This window comes from Pseudophryne corroboree, chromosome 10, assembly GCF_028390025.1.
Source record: "Pseudophryne corroboree isolate aPseCor3 chromosome 10, aPseCor3.hap2, whole genome shotgun sequence".
Taxonomy (NCBI): domain Eukaryota; kingdom Metazoa; phylum Chordata; class Amphibia; order Anura; family Myobatrachidae; genus Pseudophryne; species Pseudophryne corroboree.
Window position 1 is genome coordinate 372,498,704 of NC_086453.1, and position 26,980 is coordinate 372,525,683.

At 49.5% G+C, this 26,980-nt stretch overlaps 1 protein-coding gene across 7 annotated transcripts in view; it reads left to right on the top strand.

Annotated features, from left to right (window-relative positions):
* The window catches only part of ROBO3 (roundabout guidance receptor 3), a 510,456-nt gene that overhangs the window by 476,775 nt on the left and 6,701 nt on the right, over positions 1-26,980 (top strand). For 5 of the 7 annotated variants that reach the window (XM_063943744.1, XM_063943745.1, XM_063943748.1 and 2 more), the window contains 10 exons: positions 5,324-5,347; positions 5,441-5,483; positions 6,740-6,888; positions 7,113-7,388; positions 7,674-7,812; positions 8,078-8,302; positions 9,394-9,569; positions 13,575-13,685; positions 22,170-22,343; positions 23,417-23,571. In XM_063943744.1, the coding sequence (XP_063799814.1) occupies positions 5,324-5,347; positions 5,441-5,483; positions 6,740-6,888; positions 7,113-7,388; positions 7,674-7,812; positions 8,078-8,302; positions 9,394-9,569; positions 13,575-13,685; positions 22,170-22,343; positions 23,417-23,571 (1,472 nt within the window). The remainder of the gene's footprint in view (positions 1-5,323; positions 5,348-5,440; positions 5,484-6,739; positions 6,889-7,112; positions 7,389-7,673; positions 7,813-8,077; positions 8,303-9,393; positions 9,570-13,574; positions 13,686-22,169; positions 22,344-23,416; positions 23,572-26,980) is intronic. The other 2 variants (XM_063943746.1, XM_063943747.1) reach the window with 2 other exon arrangements.

The window sequence follows — 26,980 nt, forward strand, 5'->3', positions numbered from 1 at the left end:
AGCCAGTGACTGATACAGTAACAGAGCCAGTGACTGATATAGTAATGGGACCAGTGACACGTGCAGTGAGAGCCAGGGACTGATACAGTAACAGGACCAGTGACCCGTTCAGTGAGAGCCAGTGACTGATACAGTAACGGGACCAGTGACACGTGCAGTGAGAACCAGTGACTGATACAGTAACGGGACCAGTGACACGTCCAGTGAGGACCAGTGACTGATACAGTAACGGGACCAGTGACACGTCCAGTGAGAACCAGTGACTGATACAGTAACGGGACCAGTGACACGTCCAGTGAGAACCAGTGACTGATACAGTAACGGGACCAGTGACACGTCCAGTGAGAACCAGTGACTGATACAGTAACGGGACCAGTGACACGTGCAGTGAGAGCCAGTGACTGATACAGTAACAGAGCCAGTGACTTGTACAGTGAGAGCCAGTGACTGATACAGTAACAGAGCCAGTGACTGATACAGTAACAGAGCCAGGGACTGATACAGTAAAGGGACCAGTGACACGTGCAGTGAGAGCCAGTGACTAATACAGTAACAGGACCAGTGACTTGTACAGTGAGAGCCAGTGACTGATACAGTAACAGGACCAGTGACTTGTACAGTGAGAGCCAGTGACTGATACAGTAACAGGACCAGTGACTTGTACAGTGAGAACCAGTGACTGATACAGTAACGGGACCAGTGACACATGCAGTGAGAGCCAGTAACTGATATAGTAATGGGACCAGTGACACGTGCAGTGAGAGCCAGTGACTGATACAGTAACGGGACCAGTGACACGTGCAGTGAGAGCCAGTGACTAATACAGTAACAGGACCAGTGACTTGTACAGTGAGAGCCAGTGACTGATACAGTAACAGGACCAGTGACTTGTACAGTGAGAACCAGTGACTGATACAGTAACGGGACCAGTGACACATGCAGTGAGAGCCAGTAACTGATATAGTAATGGGACCAGTGACACGTGCAGTGAGAGCCAGTGACTGATACAGTAACAAAGCCAGTGACTGATACAGTAACAGGACCAGTGACTTGTACAGTGAGAGCCAGGGACTGATACAGTAACGGGACCAGTGACACATGCAGTGAGAACCAGTGACTGATACAGTAACGGGACCAGTGACACGTGCAGTGAGAACCAGTGACTGATACAGTAACGGGACCAGTGACACGTGCAGTGAGAGCCAGTGACTGATATAGTAACAGAGCCAGTGACTGATACAGTAACAGAGCCAGTGACTGATACAGTAACGGGACCAGTGACACGTGCAGTGAGAGCCAGTAACTGATACAGTAATGGGACCAGTGACACGTGCAGTGAGAGCCAGTGACTGATACAGTAACGGGACCAGTGACACGTGCAGTGAGAGCCAGTGACTAATACAGTAACAGGACCAGTGACTTGTACAGTGAGAGCCAGTGACTGATACAGTAACAGGACCAGTGACTTGTACAGTGAGAGCCAGTGACTGACACAGTAACGGGACCAGTGACACATGCAGCGAGAGCCAGTGACTGATACAGTAACAGAACCAGTGACTGATACAGTAACGTGACCAGTGACACGTCCAGTGAGAACCAGTGACTGATACAGTAACGGGACCAGTGACACGTCCAGTGAGGACCAGTGACTGATACAGTAACGGGACCAGTGACACGTCCAGTGAGAACCAGTGACTGATACAGTAACGGGACCAGTGACACGTCCAGTGAGAACCAGTGACTGATACAGTAACGGGACCAGTGACACGTCCAGTGAGAACCAGTGACTGATACAGTAACGGGACCAGTGACACGTCCAGTGAGAGCCAGTGACTAATACAGTAACAGGACCAGTGACTTGTACAGTGAGAGCCAGTGACTGACACAGTAACGGGACCAGTGACACATGCAGCGAGAGCCAGTGACTGATACAGTAACAGAGCCAGTGACTGATACAGTAACAGAGCCAGTGACTGATACAGTAACAGAGCCAGTGACTGATACAGTAACGGGACCAGTGACACGTGCAGTGAGAGCCAGTGACTGATACAGTAACGGGACCAGTGACACGTGCAGTGAGAGCCAGTGACTAATACAGTAACAGGACCAGTGACTTGTACAGTGAGAGCCAGTGACTGACACAGTAACGGGACCAGTGACACATGCAGCGAGAGCCAGTGACTGATACAGTAACAGAGCCAGTGACTGATACAGTAACAGAGCCAGTGACTGATACAGTAACAGAGCCAGTGACTGATACAGTATCGGGACCAGTGACACGTGCAGTGAGAGCCTGTGACTGATATAGTAATGGGCCCAGTGACACGTGCAGTGAGAGCCGGTGACTGATACAGTAATAGGACCAGTGACTTGTACAGTGAGAGCCAGTGACTGATACAGTAACGGGACCAGTGACACATGCAGCGAGAGCCAGTGACTGATACAGTAACAGAGCCAGTGACTGATACAGTAACGGGACCAGTGACACGTGCAGTGAGAGCCAGGGACTGATACAGTAACAGAGCCAGTGGCTGATACAGTAACAGAGCCAGTGACTGATACAGTAACAGGACCAGTGACCCGTTCAGTGAGAGCCAGTGACTGATACAGTAACGGGACCAGTGACACGTGCAGTGAGAACCAGTGACTGATACAGTAACGGGACCAGTGACACGTGCAGTGAGAACCAGTGACTGATACAGTAACGGGACCAGTGACACGTGCAGTGAGAACCAGTGACTGATACAGTAACGGGACCAGTGACACGTGCAGTGAGAGCCAGGGACTGATACAGTAACAGAGCCAGTGGCTGATACAGTAACAGAGCCAGTGACTGATACAGTAACAGGACCAGTGACACGTCCAGTGAGAACCAGTGACTAATACAGTAACAGGACCAGTGACACGTCCAGTGAGAGCCAGTGACTGATACAGTAACAGAGCCAGTGACTTGTACAGTGAGAGCCAGTGACTGATACAGTAACAGGACCAGTGACTTGTACAGTGAGAGCCAGTGACTGATATAGTAATGGGACCAGTGACACGTGCAGTGAGAACCAGTGACTGATACAGTAACAGGACCAGTGACCCGTTCAGTGAGAGCCAGTGACTGATACAGTAACGGGACCAGTGACACGTGCAGTGAGAACCAGTGACTGATACAGTAACGGGACCAGTGACACGTGCAGTGAGAACCAGTGACTGATACAGTAACGGGACCAGTGACACGTCCAGTGAGGACCAGTGACTGATACAGTAACGGGAACAGTGACACGTCCAGTGAGAACCAGTGACTGATACAGTAACGGGACCAGTGACACGTCCAGTGAGAACCAGTGACTGATACAGTAACGGGACCAGTGACACGTCCAGTGAGGACCAGTGACTGATACAGTAACGGGACCAGTGACACGTCCAGTGAGAACCAGTGACTGATACAGTAACGGGACCAGTGACACGTCCAGTGAGGACCAGTGACTGATACAGTAACAGGACCAGTGACACGTGCAGTGAGAGCCAGTGACTGATATAGTAATGGGCCCAGTGACACGTGCAGTGAGAGCCAGTGACTGATACAGTAACAGGACCAATGACTTGTACAGTGAGAGCCAGTGACTGATACAGTAACGGGACCAGTGACACGTGCAGTGAGAGCCAGGGACTGATACAGTAATGGGACCAATGACTTGTACAGTGAGAACCAGGGACTGATACAGTAACAGGACCAGTGACACGTGCAGTGAGAGCCAGGGACTGATACAGTAATGGGACCAGTGACTTGTACAGTGAGATCCAGTGACTGATACAGTAACGGGACCAGTGACACGTGCAGTGAGAGCCAGGGACTGATACAGTAATGGGACCAATGACTTGTACAGTGAGAGCCAGGGACTGATACAGTAACAGGACCAGTGACACGTGCAGTGAGACCAGTGACTGATACAGTAACAGAGCCAGTGACTGATACAGTAACAGAGCCAGTGACTGATACAGTAACAGGACCAGTGACACGTGCAGTGAGACCAGTGACTGATACAGTAACAGGACCAGTGACTTGTACAGTGAGAGCCAGTGACTGATATAGTAATGGGACCAGTGACACGTGCAGTGAGAGCCAGTGACTAATACAGTAATGGGACCAGTGACTTGTACAGTGAGAGCCAGTGACTGATACAGTAACGGAACCAGTGACACGTGCAGTGAGAGCCAGTGACTGATACAGTAACAGAGCCAGTGACTTGTACAGTGAGAGCCAGTGACTGATACAGTAACAGGACCAGTGACTTGTACAGTGAGAGCCAGTGACTGATATAGTAATGGGACCAGTGACACGTGCAGTGAGAACCAGTGACTGATACAGTAACAGGACCAGTGACTTGTACAGTGAGAGCCAGTGACTGATATAGTAATGGGACCAGTGACACGTGCAGTGAGAGCCAGTGACTAATACAGTAATGGGACCAGTGACTTGTACAGTGAGAGCCAGTGACTGATACAGTAACGGGACCAGTGACACGTGCAGTGAGAGCCAGTGACTGATACAGTAACAGAGCCAGTGACTGATACAGTAACGGGACCAGTGACACATGCAGTGAGTGCCAGTGACTGATACTGTATCAGTCACTGGCTCTGTTACTGTAACGGGACCAGTGACACATGCAGTGAGAGCCAGTGACTGATACAGTAACAGGACCAGTGACTTGTACAGTGAGAGCCAGTTACGGATATAGTAATGGGACCAGTGACACGTGCAGTGAGAGCCAGTGACTAATACAGTAATGGGACCAGTGACTTGTACAGTGAGAGCCAGTGACTGATACAGTAACGGGACCAGTGACACGTGCAGTGAGAACCAGTGACTGATACAGTAACGGGACCAGTGACACATGCAGTGAGAGCCAGTGACTGATACAGTAACAGAGCCAGTGACTGATATAGTAATGGGACCAGTGACACGTGCAGTGAGAGCCAGTGACTGATACAGTAACAGAGCCAGTGACTGATACAGTAACGGGACCAGTGACTGATACAGTAACAGAGCCAGTGACTGATATAGTAACGGGACCAGTGACACGTGCAGTGAGAGCCAGTGACTAATACAATAACAGGACCAATGACTTGTACTGTGAGAGCCAGTGACTGATACAGTAATGGGACCAGTGACACATGCAGCGAGAGCCAGTGACTGATAAAGTGATGGGCCCAGTGCCATGTACAGTGAGAGCCAGTGACTGATATAGTGATGGGCCCAGTGCCATGTACAGTGAGAGCCAGTGACTGATATAGTGAGAGCATGAAAATAACATCTCTCTTTGTTCTGCAGCCTCCTTCGCCTACACCCCGGCAGGTAATTGCACACTTGCATGTCATGATGTGATTAATGGTTTATATCTGTACATGTTATGGAGTTTCCTAATGATATCCTCTCCTTATTTTACAGTGTCTTTCCCACATACAGATGGGTCCAGTCACATAGCTACCAGGTAAGAGGGGTCACATGTACACACCATGTACCATACACACCTGCCAGGTAAGAGGGGTCACATGTACTCACCATGTAACATACACACCTGCCAGGTAAGAGGGGTCACATGTACACACCATGTAACATACACACCTGCCAGGTAAGAGGGGTCACATGTACTTACCATGTAACATACACACCTGCCAGGTAAGAGGGGTCACATGTACTCACCATGTAACATACACACCTGCCAGGTAAGAGGGGTCACATGTACTCACCATGTAACATACACACCTGCCAGGTAAGAGGGGTCACATGTACACACCATGTAACATACACACCTGCCAGGTAAGAGGGGTCACATGTACTCACCATGTAACATACACACCTGCCAGGTAAGAGGGGTCACATGTACTCACCATGTAACATACACACCTGCCAGGTAAGAGGGGTCACATGTACACACCATGTAACATACACACCTGCCAGGTAAGAGGGGTCACATGTACTCACCATGTAACATACACACCTGCCAGGTAAGAGGGGTCACATGTACTTACCATGTAACATACACACCTGCCAGGTAAGAGGGGTCACATGTACACACCATGTAACATACACACCTGCCAGGTAAGAGGGGTCACATGTACACACCATGTAACATACACACCTGCCAGGTAAGAGGGGTCACATGTACTCACCATGTAACATACACACCTGCCAGGTAAGAGGGGTCACATGTACTTACCATGTAACATACACACCTGCCAGGTAAGAGGGGTCACATGTACACACCATGTAACATACACACCTGCCAGGTAAGAGGGGTCACATGTACACACCATGTAACATACACACCTGCCAGGTAAGAGGGGTCACATGTACTCACCATGTAACATACACACCTGCCAGGTAAGAGGGGTCACATGTACTTACCATGTAACATACACACCTGCCAGGTAAGAGGGGTCACATGTACACACCATGTAACATACACACCTGCCAGGTAAGAGGGGTCACATGTACTCACCATGTAACATACACACCTGCCAGGGCTTACAAGATCATTAGTTAAGTACGGAATATGTAACACACAAATACAACATGTAACACACACACACACACACACACACACACACACACACACACACACACACACACACACACACACCATCTCTGGGGGGATCATACTGCATGTACACAACATGTAACACACATGTTCTCTGTATGATGAGATCAGCGTTGGTTACCTTTATACACGTCTGTGTCCTGCAGACCGGGATTGCTGGCCACTAGCGCATCCAACTACCCCTGGCTGGCGGACTCCTGGCCGGCAAGCAACCTCCTGAGAAACGGCAAACCAAAAGAGGCCGCCGTCACCTGCTGTCCCGCAAATCACAACCCGGCGGAGAGATACTATAACGGTGAGCTCAGCACTGTACATTATTCTATACATACCGCGCCGCACACAGGCTGTGGGGAGTTCATATAACGCAGCACAGAGATTATGGCTGACCTGCTGGTATATAATAATGAGCCTGGAGAGGGGTTGTGTACTGACCCTCTGTACTCACTGTAGATTCTCCTAGTAACGGGCATGGGAAGTGTAACACAGGCCTTTACCATCATTCCGCTTTTGGTTTGACAGATGCTGGGATATCAAACTACATTGCTCAGACGGAGAAATTTGGGACGGGTGTCTCGGACGGTCCCATCTACAGCACCATCGATCCCACCAGTGATGACATGAGGACCTTTAATGGTGCTTTTCCCCAACACACTACTCCTTATGCCACCACCCCTGTTGTACCATATGGAGGACAGAACCTGCGCTCCCCAGAATCGGAGGAAAACTCATGGAACGCCCAGCCTGGAACGTCTGGAATCCTGTACGCCCAGCCCGAGCGCAACAAAGCAGAAAACGGTAATTACAAATATTCCATTATTATTTCTATCATAGACCGTTTCGGTGCAAGGTTCCATCACTGATCCCTGGATTAGATCTCTTGGGAAATGACGGCATTTGGTGGCCTCGGCCATTCCTCCTTACGTCTAGGATAGTGGAGGCTCAGTCCGTGTTTACGGGGTACATTGACAGCTGCCCAGTTCATACATAGTTATCTATAAAACCTGACTGTGGACGGGCTCCGGTCTATGTACTAACGCCAGGCCGCTCTCATTAATCTGCTGCTATTCTACTTTGTTTCAGTTCCCAAGGCTGGAAAACAGAAATCTATGGGAAAACCAGTTAAAACCCCTTCTCTGAACTGGACAGAAATCCTGCCACCGCCGCCGCCTGCCAACGAGCTGAACCAGTTCCAGGACGAGGACTCTGATATGGAAATGAAGTAAGCCCTCGCCCAGCAACTGTGCCAGCTCCCCCTTATGGTGGCGCGCCTGCCAGGAGATTGCTGGCACGCCTCTAGTTTGTTTGTAGTCGGCTCTAATGTACGATGTGTGTAAATTTGGACCCCATACAATAGCAGGCAGCGTTCCACTAGGAGCGCGCAGTAAGGCGACATGCAGATTTCCCTTTATCCCATGCAACGTTTCAGTCGAGGAATGTCACATAATGATTACATACAGCCAACGTTTACTGTTCTCATTCTGTAGCTCCGACACGGAGGAATGGTGCCCCCCATTGCCGGAACGGACCTACTTGATGGAGAATATTCCAGAAGATTGCCCTCCTCCTCCTCCTCGTGGGGAGGCTTCATCTCCAGCTCAGTCCTATGGGCAGCAGTCCACGGCCACCCTAACCCCGTCTCCCCGGGAGGAGATGCACGACTCAGGAGAGATCCCCAGGCTACAACAGTTTGAGCTTCCCCCTCATCCGCGGTGAGAACTCCAGCTGTGGCTATGGTTAGCGAGCCTGAGGTCACCGGGGGGGAGATAAGGCCGGCACAGGCCCTGAATGGGTGTCCCTTCATTTAATGGTCTCTTTTTACTTACTGTTTCATTCTGCTCAAATACAATGGTCCCTTATATGGGTGAGGGTCTCTAGTTCTCCACACAAACTATAGAAAATGCCTATAAGACACGGAGTACACAGAATATTTTTTTCTGGGAAAGTGACACCTTCTAGGATTACATTGAGGGGCCCAGTATTACAATTACTAAAACCCCGTGCCCTTTCCTTCAGTAACTCCCCAGCGTGGGCCTAGAGAAGGCAGCAGATGAGCCAGCTAGTCAGGTCCTGCATGCAGGTAGATGCCTCACAGTCTCCCACTGGAAGCGTACTGGCTTATCTAGCCTTATAATTGGTTGAAGAACACAGACATCGTACTAACAAATCGCTCCAATGCCCCCAGACATGGTGCCTTCATTATGCTTATTACAGACACTATCTCCCCCCCCCCCCCCCCACACACACACACACACACCTTGTCCATCCTCTAAGACCTTTGTCCTGAAGCTTCCTTACAGCGCATGTTTTCAGTATCTCCATATTTCATGCACTTGCTCCTACAGTAGGTAGAGCTACACCTCTTTGCTCCCATTTGCGTCCTAACAATCTCCTTCTACTCTAACCCCAGGTGACCTCTCCCCCTCCCCTAACCCACCCTCTGCTGCCCAATTACTGTGGTGTATTTATGTTACATCGCTCACATCTGACTGATTAGGAATCTGTAAAATGACTCCGCAAAATCACTCAGGATCTACCTGTCTGTATCCCTTTATCACAGAGTATCATGTCCATCTATCTTTCTACCATATCACCCGCTGTGACGGTGGCCCTGTCACCCGCTGCAACGGAGGTCTCATCTATGACGTGTTGTGGCATAACATTCTAACATAAACACATACGTGGCAAATCTGTTTCCATTTTCTTCTACCACTGAAGCCCATATGGCTGTGTCAGAGCAGCAATAATGATACATTGTGGATGCCTCCCGTCATTGTTCTCTATTGTATCTTTGTGTGTTTAGGAGGTTGCCAGCTGGATCCGTCCCCATCCCCAGAGCCCCCAGCCCCCCTCTGACACAGAGTAATCCCAGTCTCCACACACTGGCAGAGGGAGGTGATGCACCGCGCCACTGCCACAGGCGGAACCTCAGCCAGAATCCAACGCTCAGCGCAGAGAACGTCAGTTTTCCCAGCACAGGTGAGTACCTGAGAGCTACGGTATGTGCATGTGCTATACGCCGGGTGGGGAGCCCCCGGTCATAGACACACAGAGCTACGGTATGTGCATGCGCTATACGCCAGGTGGGGAGCCCCGGCCATAGACACACAGAGCTACGGTATGTGCATGCGCTATAAGCCAGGTGGGGAGCCCCGGTCATAGACACACACCGCTACGGTATGTGCATGTGCCATACACCAGGTGGGGAGCCCCGGCCATAGACACACACCGCTACGGTATGTGCATGTGCCATACACCAGGTGGGGAGCCCCAGCCATAGACACACACAGAGCCACGGTATGTGCATGCGCCATACGCCAGGTGGGGAGCCCCGGCCATAGACACAGAGCTACGGTATGTGCATGTGCCATACACCAGGTGGGGAGCCCCGGCCATAGACACACACAGAGCTACGGTATGTGCATGTGCTATACGCCAGGTGGGGAGCCCCGGTCATAGACACAGAGCTACGGTATGTGCATGCGCTATACGCCAGGTGGGGAGCCCCGGTCATAGACACACAGAGCTACGGTATGTGCATGCGCGATACGCCAGGTGGGGAGCCCCGGCCATAGACACACACAGAGCTACGGTATGTGCATGCGCTATACGCCAGGTGGGAGCCCCGGCCATAGACACACAGCTACGGTATGTGCATGCGCCATACGCCAGGTGGGGAGCCCCGGTCATAGACACACAGAGCTACGGTATGTGCATGCGCTATACGCCAGGTGGGGAGCCCCGGTCATAGACACACACAGAGCTACGGTATGTGCATGCGCTATACGCCAGGTGGGGAGCCCCGGTCATAGACACACAGAGCTACGGTATGTGCATGCGCTATAAGCCAGGTGGGGAGCCCCGGCCATAGACACACAGAGCTACGGTATGTGCATGCGCTATAAGCCAGGTGGGGAGCCCCGGCCATAGACACACAGAGCTACGGTATGTGCATGTGCTATACGCCAGGTGGGGAGCCCCGGCCATAGACACACAGCTACGGTATGTGCATGTGCTATACGCCAGGTGGGGAGCCCCGGTCATAGACACACAGCTACGGTATGTGCATGTGCTATACGCCAGGTGGGGAGCCCCGGTCATAGACACACAGCTACGGTATGTGCATGCGCTATACGCCAGGTGGGGAGACCCGGTCATAGACACACAGCTACGGTATGTGCATGTGCTATACGCCAGGTGGGGAGCCCCGGTCATAGACACACAGAGCTACGGTATGTGCATGCGCCATACGCCAGGTGGGGAACCCCGGTCATAGACACACAGAGCTACGGTATGTGCATGCGCTATACGCCAGGTGGGGAACCCCGGTCATAGACACACACAGCTACGGTATGTGCATGCGCTATACGCCAGGTGGGGAGCCCCGGCCATAGACACACAGAGCTACGGTATGTGCATGCGCTATACGCCAGGTGGGAGCCCCGGCCATAGACACACAGAGCTACGGTATGTGCATGCGCTATACGCCAGGTGGGGAGCCCCGGTCATAGACACACAGAGCTACGGTATGTGCATGCGCTATACGCCAGGTGGGGAGCCCCGGCCATAGACACACAGAGCTACGGTATGTGCATGCGCTATACGCCAGGTGGGAGCCCCGGCCATAGACACACAGAGCTACGGTATGTGCATGCGCTATACGCCAGGTGGGGAGCCCCGGCCATAGACACACAGAGCTACGGTATGTGCACGCGCTATACGCCAGGTGGGGAGCCCCGGCCATAGACACACAGAGCTACGGTATGTGCATGCGCTATACGCCAGGTGGGGAGCCCCGGCCATAGACACACAGAGCTACGGTATGTGCATGCGCTATACGCCAGGTGGGGAGCCCCGGCCATAGACACACAGAGCTACGGTATGTGCACGCGCTATACGCCAGGTGGGGAGCCCCGGCCATAGACACACAGAGCTACGGTATGTGCATGCGCTATACGCCAGGTGGGGAGCCCCAGCCATAGACACACAGAGCTACGGTATGTGCATGCGCTATACGCCAGGTGGGGAGCCCCGGTCATAGACACAGAGCTACGGTATGTGCATACGCTATACGCCAGGTGGGGAGCCCCGGCCATAGACACACAGAGCTACGGTATGTGCATGCGCTATACGCCAGGTGGGAGCCCCGGCCATAGACACACAGCTACGGTATGTGCATGCGCTATACGCCAGGTGGGAAGCCCCGGTCATAGACACACACAGCTACGGTATGTGCATGCGCTATACGCCAGGTGGGAGCCCCGGTCATAGACACACACAGCTACGGTATGTGCATGCGCTATACGCCAGGTGGGGAGCCCCGGCCATAGACACACAGAGCTACGGTATGTGCATGCGCTATACGCCAGGTGGGGAGCCCCGGTCATAGACACACACAGCTACGGTATGTGCATGCGCTATACGCCAGGTGGGGAGCCCCGGCCATAGACACACAGAGCTACGGTATGTGCATGCGCTATACGCCAGGTGGGAGCCCCGGCCATAGACACACAGAGCTACGGTATGTGCATGCGCTATACGCCAGGTGGGGAGCCCCGGCCATAGACACACAGAGCTACGGTATGTGCATGCGCTATACGCCAGGTGGGGAGCCCCGGCCATAGACACACAGAGCTACGGTATGTGCATGCGCTATACGCCAGGTGGGGAGCCCTGCCCATAGACACACAGAGCTACGGTATGTGCATGCGCTATACGCCAGGTGGGGAGCCCCGGTCATAGACACACAGAGCTACGGTATGTGCATGCGCTATACGCCAGGTGGGGAGCCCCGGTCATAGACACACAGCTACGGTATGTGCATGTGCTATACGCCAGGTGGGGAGCCCCGGCCATAGACACACACAGCTACGGTATGTGCATGCGCTATACGCCAGGTGGGGAGCCCCGGTTATAGACACACAGAGCTACGGTATGTGCATGTGCTATACGCCAGGTGGGGAGCCCCGGTTATAGACACACAGAGCTACGGTATGTGCATGCGCTATACGCCAGGTGGGGAGCCCCGGTCATAGACACACAGCTACGGTATGTGCATGTGCTATACGCCAGGTGGGGAGCCCCGGCCATAGACACACAGAGCTACGGTATGTGCATGTGCTATATGCCAGGTGGGGGGCCCCAGCCATAGACACACAGAGCTACGGTATGTGCATGTGCTATACGCCAGGTGGGGAGCCCCGGCCATAGACACACAGCTACGGTATGTGCATGCGCTATACGCCAGGTGGGGAGCCCCGGTCATAGACACACAGAGCTACGGTATGTGCATGCGCATGCGCTATACGCCAGGTGGGGAGCCCCGGCCATAGACACACAGAGCTACGGTATGTGCATGCGCTATACGCCAGGTGGGGAGCCCCGGCCATAGACACACAGAGCTACGGTATGTGCATGCGCTATACGCCAGGTGGGGAGCCCCAGCCATAGACACACAGAGCTACGGTATGTGCATGCGCTATACGCCAGGTGGGGAGCCCCGGCCATAGACACACAGAGCTACGGTATGTGCATGCGCTATACGCCAGGTGGGGAGCCCCGGCCATAGACACACAGAGCTACGGTATGTGCATGCGCTATACGCCAGGTGGGGAGACCCGGCCATAGACACACAGAGCTACGTTATGTGCATGCGCTATACGCCAGGTGGGGAGCCCCGGCCATAGACACACAGAGCTACGGTATGTGCGTGCGCTATACGCCAGGTGGGGAGCCCCGGCCATAGACACACAGAGCTACGGTATGTGCATGCGCTATACGCCAGGTGGGGAGCCCCGGCCATAGACACACAGAGCTACGTTATGTGCATGCGCTATACGCCAGGTGGGGAGCCCCGGCCATAGACACACACAGCTATTACACCAGCATAAAACTTGCAATAAAGGATTAGCTCTGTACTAACGGCTTCTGTGTTACTCAGTGTCCCACCTGTTACTCAGTGTCCCACTTTCTCTGTGCACGCAGGAAAACCTCAGCCCGTCGCAGCAGACAATCCCAGTGCTACGCCCGGACCAAAGCTGAAAGCGAATAAGAAGTCAAAGTCTGGTCACTATCGCAGGGAAGCAAAGCAAGGAGGTGCGAGGTTCCATTCCATCTGTGTCATTCGCTGCTTTTCTATTATCATGTTGCCACTCCGGGGAGTCTCTATACAGGGGAGCGGTAAAAGCCACAAAAACACAATTACACATTTTCTCCATTTATAAAGAAAAGAAAAAAAAGGTATTCGCTTTTAAGTTTAATATATAACTCACATCAATATTAAAAATCTCTAATTTGATACCAAAATGCTATTTATCTTTTAAATGACCCCAGACATAGCTGTACGGGGTATACACTGCAAAGTGACCCAGAGGGTGAGGGGTCTGGCAGTGACAAGAGTGGAAAAATTGCCCATGGGAACCAATCAGCTCTGAGGTACACTCAAGTACAGTCTTTAAAATGATAGGTCGAATGGTTGCTAGGGACAACTTCTCCAAGTGCCAACTCCTTTCACTGCTTGATACACCTCCTCCACAGTTCGTCAGAATTCCCACAGCCTCATGTATAAAACAGTGCACTCTCCTGAGTGGATGCTTCCTGTTGGACCTGATAGATTTCTCTGATTACATGAGTGTATTACATGGCTGTTACTGGTAGTGTAATATGACTCTCCGGGGCAGTAATGTGATGACAGGACGGGTATTACATGAGTGTATTACATGGCTGTTACCGGTAGTGTAGTATAAATCTCCGGGACAGTAATGTGATGTCAGGACGGGTATTACATGGCTGTCACCGGTAGTGTAATATAACTCTCCGGGGCAGTAATGTGATGTCAGGACGGTTATTACATGGCTGTTACCGGTAGTGTAATATAAATCTCCGGGGCAGTAATGTGATGTCAGGACGGGTATTACATGGCTGTTACCGGTAGTGTAATATAAATCTTCGGTACAGTAATGTGATGACAGGACGGGTATTACATGAGTGTATTACATGGCTGTTACCGGTAGTGTAATATAAATCTCCGGTACAGTAATGTGATGACAGGACGGGTATTACATGAGTGTATTACATGGCTGTTACCGGTAGTGTAATAGAAATCTCCGGGACAGTAATGTGATGTCAGGACGGGTATTACATGAGTGTATTACATGGCTGTTACCGGTAGTGTAATATGACTCACCAGGGCAGTAATGTGATGTCAGGACGGGTATTACTACATGAGTGTATTACATGGCTGTTACCGGTAGTGTAATATGTCTCTCCGGGGCAGTAATGTGATGTCAGGACGGGTATTACATGAGTGTATTACATGGCTGTTACCGGTAGTGTAATATGACTCTCCGGGGCAGTAATGTGATGTCAGGACGGGTATTACATGAGTGTATTAGATGGCTGTTACCGGTAGTGAAATATGACTCACCAGGGCAGTAATGTGATGTCAGGACGGGTATTACTACATGAGTGTATTACATGGCTGTTACCAGTAGTGTAATATGTCTCTCCGGGGCAGTAATGTGATGTCAGGACGGGTATTACATGAGTGTATTACATGGCTGTTACCGGTAGTGTAATATGACTCTCCGGGGCAGTAATGTGATGTCAGGACGGGTATTACATGAGTGTATTACATGGCTGTTACCGGTAGTGTAATATAAATCTCCGGGACAGTAATGTGATGTCAGGACGGGTATTACATGAGTGTATTACATGGCTGTTACCGGTAGTGTAATATGTCTCTCCGGGGCAGTAATGTGATGTCAGGACGGGTATTACATGAGTGTATTACATGGCTGTTACCGGTAGTGTAATATAAATCTCCGGGACAGTAATGTGATGTCAGGACGGGTATTACATGAGTGTATTACATGGCTGTTACCGGTAGTGTAATATGTCTCTCCGGGGCAGTAATGTGATGTCAGGACGGGTATTACATGAGTGTATTACATGGCTGTTACCGGTAGTGTAATAGAAATCTCCGGGGCAGTAATGTGATGTCAGGACGGGTATTACATGGCTGTTACCGGTAGTGTAATATAAATCTCCGGGGCAGTAATGTGATGTCAGGACGGGTATTACATGAGTGTATTACATGGCTGTTACCGGTAGTGTAATATGACTCACCAGGGCAGTAATGTGATGTCAGGACGGGTATTACTACATGAGTGTATTACATGGCTGTTACCGGTAGTGTAATATGTCTCTCCGGGGCAGTAATGTGATGTCAGGACGGTTATTACATGAGTGTATTACATGGCTGTTACCGGTAGTGTAATATGACTCTCCGGGGCAGTAATGTGATGTCAGGACGGTTATTACATGAGTGTATTACATGGCTGTTACCGGTAGTGTAATATGTCTCTCCGGGGCAGTAATGTGATGTCAGGACGGGTATTACATGAGTGTATTACATGGCTGTTACCGGTAGTGTAATATAAATCTCCGGTACAGTAATGTGATGTCAGGACGGGTATTACATGAGTGTATTACATGGCTGTTACCGGTAGTGTAATATGTCTCTCCGGGGCAGTAATGTGATGTCAGGACGGGTATTACATGAGTGTATTACATGGCTGTTACCGGTAGTGTAATAGAAATCTCCGGGGCAGTAATGTGATGTCAGGACGGGTATTACATGGCTGTTACCGGTAGTGTAATATAAATCTCCGGGGCAGTAATGTGATGTCAGGACGGGTATTACATGAGTGTATTACATGGCTGTTACCGGTAGTGTAATATGACTCACCAGGGCAGTAATGTGATGTCAGGACGGGTATTACTACATGAGTGTATTACATGGCTGTTACCGGTAGTGTAATATGTCTCTCCGGGGCAGTAATGTGATGTCAGGACGGTTATTACATGAGTGTATTACATGGCTGTTACCGGTAGTGTAATATGACTCTCCGGGGCAGTAATGTGATGTCAGGACGGTTATTACATGAGTGTATTACATGGCTGTTACCGGTAGTGTAATATGTCTCTCCGGGGCAGTAATGTGATGTCAGGACGGGTATTACATGAGTGTATTACATGGCTGTTACCGGTAGTGTAATATAAATCTCCGGTACAGTAATGTGATGTCAGGACGGGTATTACATGAGTGTATTACATGGCTGTTACCGGTAGTGTAATAGAAATCTCCGGGGCAGTAATGTGATGTCAGGACGGGTATTACATGGCTGTTACCGGTAGTGTAATATAAATCTCCGGTACAGTAATGTGATGACAGGACGGGTATTACATGAGTGTGTTACATGGCTGTTACCGGTAGTGTAATAGAAATCTCCGGGACAGTAATGTGATGTCAGGACGGGTATTACATGAGTGTATTACATGGCTGTTACCGGTAGTGTAATATGTCTCTCCGGGGCAGTAATGTGATGTCAGGACGGGTATTACTACATGAGTGTATTACATGGCTGTTACCGGTAGTGTAATATGTCTCTCCGGGGCAGTAATGTGATGTCAGGACGGTTATTACATGAGTGTATTACATGGCTGTTACCGGTAGTGTAATATGACTCTCCGGGGCAGTAATGTGATGTCAGGACGGTTATTACATGAGTGTATTACATGGCTGTTACCGGTAGTGTAATATGTCTCTCCGGGGCAGTAATGTGATGTCAGGACGGGTATTACATGAGTGTATTACATGGCTGTTACCGGTAGTGTAATATAAATCTCCGGTACAGTAATGTGATGTCAGGACGGGTATTACATGAGTGTATTACATGGCTGTTACCGGTAGTGTAATATGTCTCTCCGGGGCAGTAATGTGATGTCAGGACGGGTATTACATGAGTGTATTACATGGCTGTTACCGGTAGTGTAATAGAAATCTCCGGGGCAGTAATGTGATGTCAGGACGGGTATTACATGGCTGTTACCGGTAGTGTAATATAAATCTCCGGGGCAGTAATGTGATGTCAGGACGGGTATTACATGAGTGTATTACATGGCTGTTACCGGTAGTGTAATATGACTCACCAGGGCAGTAATGTGATGTCAGGACGGGTATTACTACATGAGTGTATTACATGGCTGTTACCGGTAGTGTAATATGTCTCTCCGGGGCAGTAATGTGATGTCAGGACGGTTATTACATGAGTGTATTACATGGCTGTTACCGGTAGTGTAATATGACTCTCCGGGGCAGTAATGTGATGTCAGGACGGTTATTACATGAGTGTATTACATGGCTGTTACCGGTAGTGTAATATGTCTCTCCGGGGCAGTAATGTGATGTCAGGACGGGTATTACATGAGTGTATTACATGGCTGTTACCGGTAGTGTAATATAAATCTCCGGTACAGTAATGTGATGTCAGGACGGGTATTACATGAGTGTATTACATGGCTGTTACCGGTAGTGTAATAGAAATCTCCGGGGCAGTAATGTGATGTCAGGACGGGTATTACATGGCTGTTACCGGTAGTGTAATATAAATCTCCGGTACAGTAATGTGATGACAGGACGGGTATTACATGAGTGTGTTACATGGCTGTTACCGGTAGTGTAATAGAAATCTCCGGGACAGTAATGTGATGTCAGGACGGGTATTACATGAGTGTATTACATGGCTGTTACCGGTAGTGTAATATGTCTCTCCGGGGCAGTAATGTGATGTCAGGACGGGTATTACTACATGAGTGTATTACATGGCTGTTACCGGTAGTGTAATATGTCTCTCCGGGGCAGTAATGTGATGTCAGGACGGGTATTACTACATGAGTGTATTACATGGCTGTTACCGGTAGTGTAATATCAATCTCCGGGGCAGTAATGTGTAATTACATATGTATTACATGTGTAATTACATATGTATTACATAGCTGTTACCGGTAGTGTAATATGACTCACCGGGGCAGTAATGTGATGTCAGGACGGGTATTACTACATGAGTGTATTACATGGCGGTTACCGGTAGTGTAATATGACTCTCCGGGACAGTTATGTGATGTCAGGACGGGTAAACACGAGTGTATTACATGGCTGTTACAGGTAGTGTAATATAAATCTCCGGGGCAGTAATGTGTAATTACATATGTATTACATAGCTGTTACCGGTAGTGTAATATAACTCACCGGGGCAGTAATGTGATGTCAGGACGGTTATTACATGAGTGTATTACATGGCTGTTACCAGTAGTGTAATATGACTCTCCGGGGTAATAATGTGATGTCAGGACGGTTATTACATGAGTGTATTACATGGCTGTTACCGGTAGTGTAATATGACTCTCCGGGGCAGTAATGTGATGTCAGGACGGGTATTACATGAGTGTATTACATGGCTGTTACCGGTAGTGTAATATGACTCTCCGGGGCAGTAATGTGATGTCAGGACGGGTATTACATGAGAGTATTACATGAGTGTATTACCAGTAGTGTAATATGTCTCTCTGGTGCAGTAATGTGATGTCAGGATGGGTGTTACATGAGTGTATTACATGGCTGTTAACGGTAGTGTAATATAAATCTCCGGGGCAGTAATGTGATGTCAGGACGGTTATTACATGAGTGTATTACATGGCTGTTACCGGTAGTGTAATATAAATCTCCGGGGCAGTAATGTGATGTCAGGACGGTTATTACATGAGTGTATTACATGGCTGTTACCGGTAGTGTAATATGACTCTCCGGGGCAGTAATGTGATGTCAGGACGGTTATTACATGAGTGTATTACATGGCTGTTACCGGTAGTGTAATATGTCTCTCCGGGGCAGTAATGTGATGTCAGGACGGGTATTACATGAGTGTATTACATGGCTGTTACCGGTAGTGTAATATAAATCTCCGGTACAGTAATGTGATGTCAGGACGGGTATTACATGAGTGTATTACATGGCTGTTACCGGTAGTGTAATAGAAATCTCCGGGGCAGTAATGTGATGTCAGGACGGGTATTACATGGCTGTTACCGGTAGTGTAATATAAATCTCCGGTACAGTAATGTGATGACAGGACGGGTATTACATGAGTGTGTTACATGGCTGTTACCGGTAGTGTAATAGAAATCTCCGGGACAGTAATGTGATGTCAGGACGGGTATTACATGAGTGTATTACATGGCTGTTACCGGTAGTGTAATATGTCTCTCCGGGGCAGTAATGTGATGTCAGGACGGGTATTACTACATGAGTGTATTACATGGCTGTTACCGGTAGTGTAATATGTCTCTCCGGGGCAGTAATGTGATGTCAGGACGGGTATTACTACATGAGTGTATTACATGGCTGTTACCGGTAGTGTAATATCAATCTCCGGGGCAGTAATGTGTAATTACATATGTATTACATGTGTAATTACATATGTATTACATAGCTGTTACCGGTAGTGTAATATGACTCACCGGGGCAGTAATGTGATGTCAGGACGGGTATTACTACATGAGTGTATTACATGGCGGTTACCGGTAGTGTAATATGACTCTCCGGGACAGTTATGTGATGTCAGGACGGGTAAACACGAGTGTATTACATGGCTGTTACAGGTAGTGTAATATAAATCTCCGGGGCAGTAATGTGTAATTACATATGTATTACATAGCTGTTACCGGTAGTGTAATATAACTCACCGGGGCAGTAATGTGATGTCAGGACGGTTATTACATGAGTGTATTACATGGCTGTTACCAGTAGTGTAATATGACTCTCCGGGGTAATAATGTGATGTCAGGACGGTTATTACATGAGTGTATTACATGGCTGTTACCGGTAGTGTAATATGACTCTCCGGGGCAGTAATGTGATGTCAGGACGGGTATTACATGAGTGTATTACATGGCTGTTACCGGTAGTGTAATATGACTCTCCGGGGCAGTAATGTGATGTCAGGACGGGTATTACATGAGAGTATTACATGAGTGTATTACCAGTAGTGTAATATGTCTCTCTGGTGCAGTAATGTGATGTCAGGATGGGTGTTACATGAGTGTATTACATGGCTGTTAACGGTAGTGTAATATAAATCTCCGGGGCAGTAATGTGATGTCAGGACGGTTATTACATGAGTGTATTACATGGCTGTTACCGGTAGTGTAATATAAATCTCCGGGGCAGTAATGTGATGTCAGGACGGTTATTACATGAGTGTATTACATGGCTGTTACCGGTAGTGTAATATGACTCTCCGGGACAGTAATGTGATGTCAGGACGGTTATTACGAGTGTATTACATGGCTGTTACCGGTAGTGTAATATGACTCTCCGGGGCAATAATGTGATGTCAGGACGGTTATTACATGAGTGTACTACATGGCTGTTACCGGTAGTGTAATATGACTCTCCGGGGCAGTAATGTGATGTCAGGACGGGTATTACATGAGTGTATTACATGGCTGTTACCGGTAGTGTAATATGTCTCTCCGGGGCAGTAATGTGATGTCAGGACGGGTATTACATGAGTGTATTACATGGCTGTTACCAGTTGTGTAATATGACTCTCCGGGGCAGTTATGTGATGTCAGGACGGTTATTACATGAGTGTATTACATGGCTATTACCGGTAGTGTAATATGTCTCTCCGGGGCAGTAATGTGATGTCAGGACGGTTATTACATGAGTGTATTACATGGCTGTTACCAGTTGTGTAATATGACTCTCCGGGGCAGTAATGTGATGTCGGGACGGGTATTACATGAGTGTATTATATGGCTGTTACCGGTAGTGTAATATGTCTCTCCGGGGCAGTAATGTGATGTCTCCCCTCACATGCCTGACAGCGTTTCTATGGTCGTAGATTATGTAAATATAACGCGTCACGTTCTGTAAAGCGATGGAAACGTTTCCCCATATATAGAATAGAGAACTTGTGTTTTATAGTTATTCAGTTATATGATGCCGCAGCGCATTGGGATTAGGTTCCGATGTAATAACATAATGGCGTAAGCAGCACCTGACAGTCCGCTGCTGCGTCCTCTTCCCCTGATCTATTACTGCAGCAGTGTGTGTCCTGTGCCAGCCAGCCATAGTAACCTATGTGCACAGTGTGTAACTACCATGCAATATCTGATATACACTTCTCCCTGCACGGACTGGACAGTTAGTGTAATATATACACCAATACAGCCCCCAAATTCATCAGTCGCCCCCCCCCCCCCATCCCCGTCTCCCTCGGGGAGAGAGCGACATTAAAAACCACTTGAAATCCCATCTCCTCTGTTACATCTGACAGTAATTAGCAGCTCACAGTTCTCACTTAATGGATCCTCTTTGCCGGGGATATAGTTTCCTTCAGATGGGAATTTGGGGAATTTGGAGCCGGCTGAGTCAGACTGGAGATTACAGGGATTTCCTGCTGGATGGTGGGAGGAATAGAGTGCTCAGTGCTGCCCCCTAGGCTCTGCTCGGCCACACTGCTGACCCATCCCCAATTACCAGCCTGATCCATACAGACCCAATTCCTGTGCATCCGCTGTTGAGGCGTTAATATGGGTCTGGTCGGTCCTTGGTCAGGGTGAGAGACACACCTAGACCGTACTCGTGTCCACCATCCCTAACCCACGGTGACCCAGATATGGTTATTGTAGCTTTCTCCGTGCACTTACTACATCTTCTCCTGTTCTGTGCAGATCTCCCACCACCGCCAGAGCCCCCTCCCGCCGACGAGGAGCCGAGTTCTTCCCCCCGCATCCAGTGCTCCGCCTCATCCCTGGAGAGAGACACAAGCGCCATGTCCTCCGTGGAGAGAAGAGCCGCCATGGCGAGGGGAAACACAGCGGCACACCCGCTGCAGCACAGAGACGGTGAGCTGGATCCCCTTACTGGAAACTGATATACTGCGCTGTAGACGCGGCACAGAATTTATATCTGGAAGGGCTTGCTGGGATGTGTAGTTCTGCAACAGCTGGATGTAAAGCTTTCTATAGTACAAACCCCAGAAGGCAGATAACACAAAGGTTTGTACATTGTCATGCGTCCTACAGTAACACAACAGCTGTTCGGGCTGCTCTGACGTCTGGTGAGGCGTACCGCTCGGTTCCTCGCTTCATATTGGCTGAAGAAGCAATGGGTGGGAGCGGGAGGGACCAATGACAGTCTGCTGCGTGTGATTGCAGCTTCTCATTGGTCCACACACTCCTAGGAAACGCCGCGCACACATTTACCGCTGCTGCGATCTCAGCTCATTAAGGGGTCTATTCATGCAGCAGATAAAAGCCCTGTTTTGCGGTAAACAGGGCTTTTATCTGCTTACCGCAATTCACAGAGCGGGTTACCGTGGAGAAGTCCCTGACTTCCCCAGCGGCACCCCCGCTCTGTGACTGAATCGCATCACCATACGTTTGTATGGTGACTGCAATTCATGTAGGAACGGAAAGCCCAGCTTTCCGTTACCCTTCGCAAAACCCCATCGCCATCTCAGACAGGCGATGGGGAGGCATGTACAGGAGAAGAGCAGTGAAGACGTCCATCTCCTGCCTTCTCCCCGCCCACTTCCGTGACAAGAGCCAATCAGAGGAGCCCAGGTCATATGCATTTGCATATGACGGGTCACCTCCTCCTTGCTGCCCTTGCCCGCCGCTGGAGGTCTCGTTTCCCCGGCGCATGCGCAGATGACACCTGGAGGCAGGGGGGGGACACTGCGCATGTGCAGAAGATCCCAGCCGCGGTATGAAGAGAGAAGACTGGGGAAGCCGGGATCGCGGAACAGCCGGATACCGCATCGCATCAGGGAACTGGTAAGTATTAGTGAATTGCGTTAAAAATCTGAAAAAACCCCTGAAATAAGAAGGCGATGTTTAGTGATAAGTTAAACATAAACATCGCATTCTTACATGAATAGACCCCCAAATAATTGTTCCTGTTCTTGTCCCTACAGTAGATGAAGAAATCATTCCATACAGTAAGCCCAACTTCCTGTCCAGGAGCCAGCTATCCAGTAATTGTTCCACATCGGGGAGCGGCTCTTCTCGGGGGTCAGCGGGATCCAGGGGTCACCCCTCTGGAAGGAGCAAAACCGGAGACCGGAAAGAGGTATGAGCTACCGCTGGGGGCTGCGAGACTGAGCTATCACCAGACTAATAGAGGCACCAGAGAGGAAAACTAGTGAGCGCAATGGGTGGAGAGCGCTGTGGGAGGGGGGGGGGGGGTATACTACGCCAGTTGCCGGAGACGATTACACAGGGATCATTTGTTTGGATGGGAGCACATGAAAAAAAAAACGTGTATGTTAATAAGCGATAGATAATCTTAGGAATAAAAGCGTCCGTAGCGTTACAGCTTTATACGTCGTTATGACAGTCCTTATGCGTTATAACATCTCCGCCGCAAGCCGCCGCACTGTCTGTATCAGAAACATCCGCCCCTGGAGCAATTACGGCACCAGACCCCCCACCCCACCCCCACCCCTCACTGCATCCGTCATACTTCCCTTCCATGAGGTACATTAATATAAATAGGTGCGTCCGCTCTCCTGTCCCTATCACAATAGTCAGAGCTCTAGTTTTACGTCTCCGTCAGCCGAGATAAAGATTTTCTTCTCGCTGCGCAGCAGGCGCGATGCGTATGAATGACGCCCTCGCTATAGACCCAGACTGGTAAAGAGTTTCAGCAGCGTAACGCTCTGCGCTGACCGACAACGTGAAAGTATTGTTGCGTTTTCAGCACTAGACTATTATCATTCTATAATGGCGGCAAATGTGGGTCACTCATCACGTGTCATTTACTCAGGGGTTTGTGCAGAGTACAGGACAGAGCGTTCCCTGTCGGTATGTACTATCGGATCAGGCCTCCTGTATGGCGACTGCCAGACAGACACCATTCAATATTCCTGTTGCCATTTAGAAGAGACAAATTACTCTTAATACAAGTTAAACACCCCTGACAATACCCTCCCAGTTCTACTGAATCATACAGCCGGTGTCTCGGTGACAGGTCCGCTGTGTCCCCTATAGAGAGACGCCGCTGTCTACTGACATCTAGCCTGTGTGTATATAGGCTCCTTGGCCAGGGGTGTAAGAGAAGCCCCCAGCCCTTTGTAGCGGAGGGATTGCACTCAAAAGCAGATCTGGTTACGGCCTCCTCGCTCCAGGACTCTCCGCTCGGGTTACTCACTGCCGTCCCCAACAGCAAAGAGACCCTTTTTCATCTTCATTAACATCTCAGCAAGATGAACTTCAAAAGCTCCTAGGAGTCAGTGGCATGTACCGGTACGGAGACGGCCGGGAAACCCAATCGCACAGCTCGTGAAAACAAACCCCCTGTGTTTCCCAAGTGAAATATTAGCTTTTTATGCCCCTTGCTGTAGGTGACAGGGAGTGTGACGGATTTATCTGCGTCCTGCAGTATCAGGTTATTCATGTTTCCTTTCAGAAGAGCAAAGAGTCTGCTCGTCCTGGGGAACACTCCCAGCGGAGAGACCTGTATCATTCATTACGTATATCCGTATTAAGCCGCGATCATTAAGGCGGCTGGAGCCTGTGTGCGACATGTACAGCAACACAACCCGCGTGCACAGCAACACAACCCGAGCGCACAGCAACACAACCCGAGCGCACAGCAACACAACCCGCGTGCACAGCAACACAACCCAGTCCCCGCACTGGCTGCTCAATCTGGAACATTTTATATATATATATATATATTTTTTTTTTTTAAACCGAAGTATAAACCAGTGCCACTGTCCTACGGATCACGCGCAAAGCTTTGCCGTTATTCCCGCGTGCGCTCGCTGTCCGGACAATGGCAGGCGATAAAAGTATAAAAATGATAAGATTACAATGCTACAGGCTATAACCCTTCAGGAGTAATTACAGGTGCGCTGTAAAAGGTGGGCATTTAATAATCCGGGACACAGGGATATGGGGGTCTATTTACTAAGCCTTGGATGGAGATAAAGTACCAGCAAATCAGCTTCAAATCCAGCCTCTGCCATGGCAGGTAGGAGCTGATTGGCTGATACCTTACCTGCGTCCGAGGCTTAGTAAATAGACCCCTTAGTAACTGTACGATTTAATGCTTAGAGCAGACGGGTCACTTCCAGTTACCTCCCGTTTCCACAGATGGACGGATCATTAGAACCTGTATAAATATGGGGAGCACTTACCCACTGCACCTGTGCCCCCAGATAGTGTAACCAGTGAGCCCCCCGCAGGCTGTGTTCTCATTATACATCCCAGCCAGCGCTGCACACTTCAGTAGTAATCTCATCTGCCATTTGCCCTCAGGCCCCAGACACCCTCTTATGTTTCAGGGATATACAGACATCTGCCCCCCTGATTTACGGCTAATCAGCGCCTCCCTGTCCGCCCGAGGGTTCGTGCTGAAATGCGTCTGAACGGAGCAACAATTGAATAGCTCTGTTGGGCACCATGTGCTGGCTGCCGGTGCCACAAATAATTAAATCTTACCTATTATGAGAAAAGGGACTCTATGTACCCAAAGACCCAGACAGCCCAAGGCACTGAAGAATGGGTGGGAAGGGTGATGCAAGGCCTGTGGGGGTCATACAGATACCGCACAGAACCAGCCTCGTATCATTCATTATCCTATATAATAAAAAGCTAACGCCGAATCTTGTCAAAATCCGCCACTGTGTGGTCACCCTCCGTGAGGTCAGGCTGCACCCCCAGCACTTTGCCCTGCCCCTAAGCGAGTATGATCAGGCACGGAGCAAGAGACAGGGTTGGCTCTGGATTGGAAGCTCTTCCTGCTCACGTTACACAGGGCTGGCAGACTCAGGTAAGGAAACTCCTCCCCCTGTGGGGCTGCCAGTCCGGATTGCGATCAGCAGTAAGAGCTTCCGGCAGGAAACTCCTCCCCCTACGGGGCTGCCAGTCCGGAGTGCGATCAGCAGTCAGAGCTTCCGGCAGGAAACTCCTCCCCCTGTGGGGCTGCCAGTCCGGAGTGCGATCAGCAGTAAGCTTCTAGTGGCTGCAGACTGTCTTACTGCAGCTTCTCTGATTTGGTACAAGGTACGCTGACAAGGCTATTAGACAAAGCAAAAGTCAATTATATACAAATGTATTTATAATAGTGGCTAGTTTTCTACAATTATTCTCCTTACTAATGTTATACGATTCATTTTCCACCTTTAATCCTATAAAATTAGTAGGAAAATTTATTTTAAAACACTAAGGGGGAGATGTACTAAGAAGTGAGTCAGTGGAGAAGTTACCCATGGCTCTGTATAATTTTATAGTATGTTACTTCAATGCTGATTGGTTGCCATGGGCAACTTCTCCACTCTTTTCACCGCTTAGTACATCTCCCCCCTATGTCACTTATGAAAAAAAATAATATTAGAGTTATGTTAACACTACACTTGTATCTGATGTGACTTATTTTATAAAGCTATAGAGAACACTATACTACTCTATTTATAACACACAAGCACATTGGGGGGGATTCAATTGTTGTTTGGGCGCCCACCACTAGAGGGCAC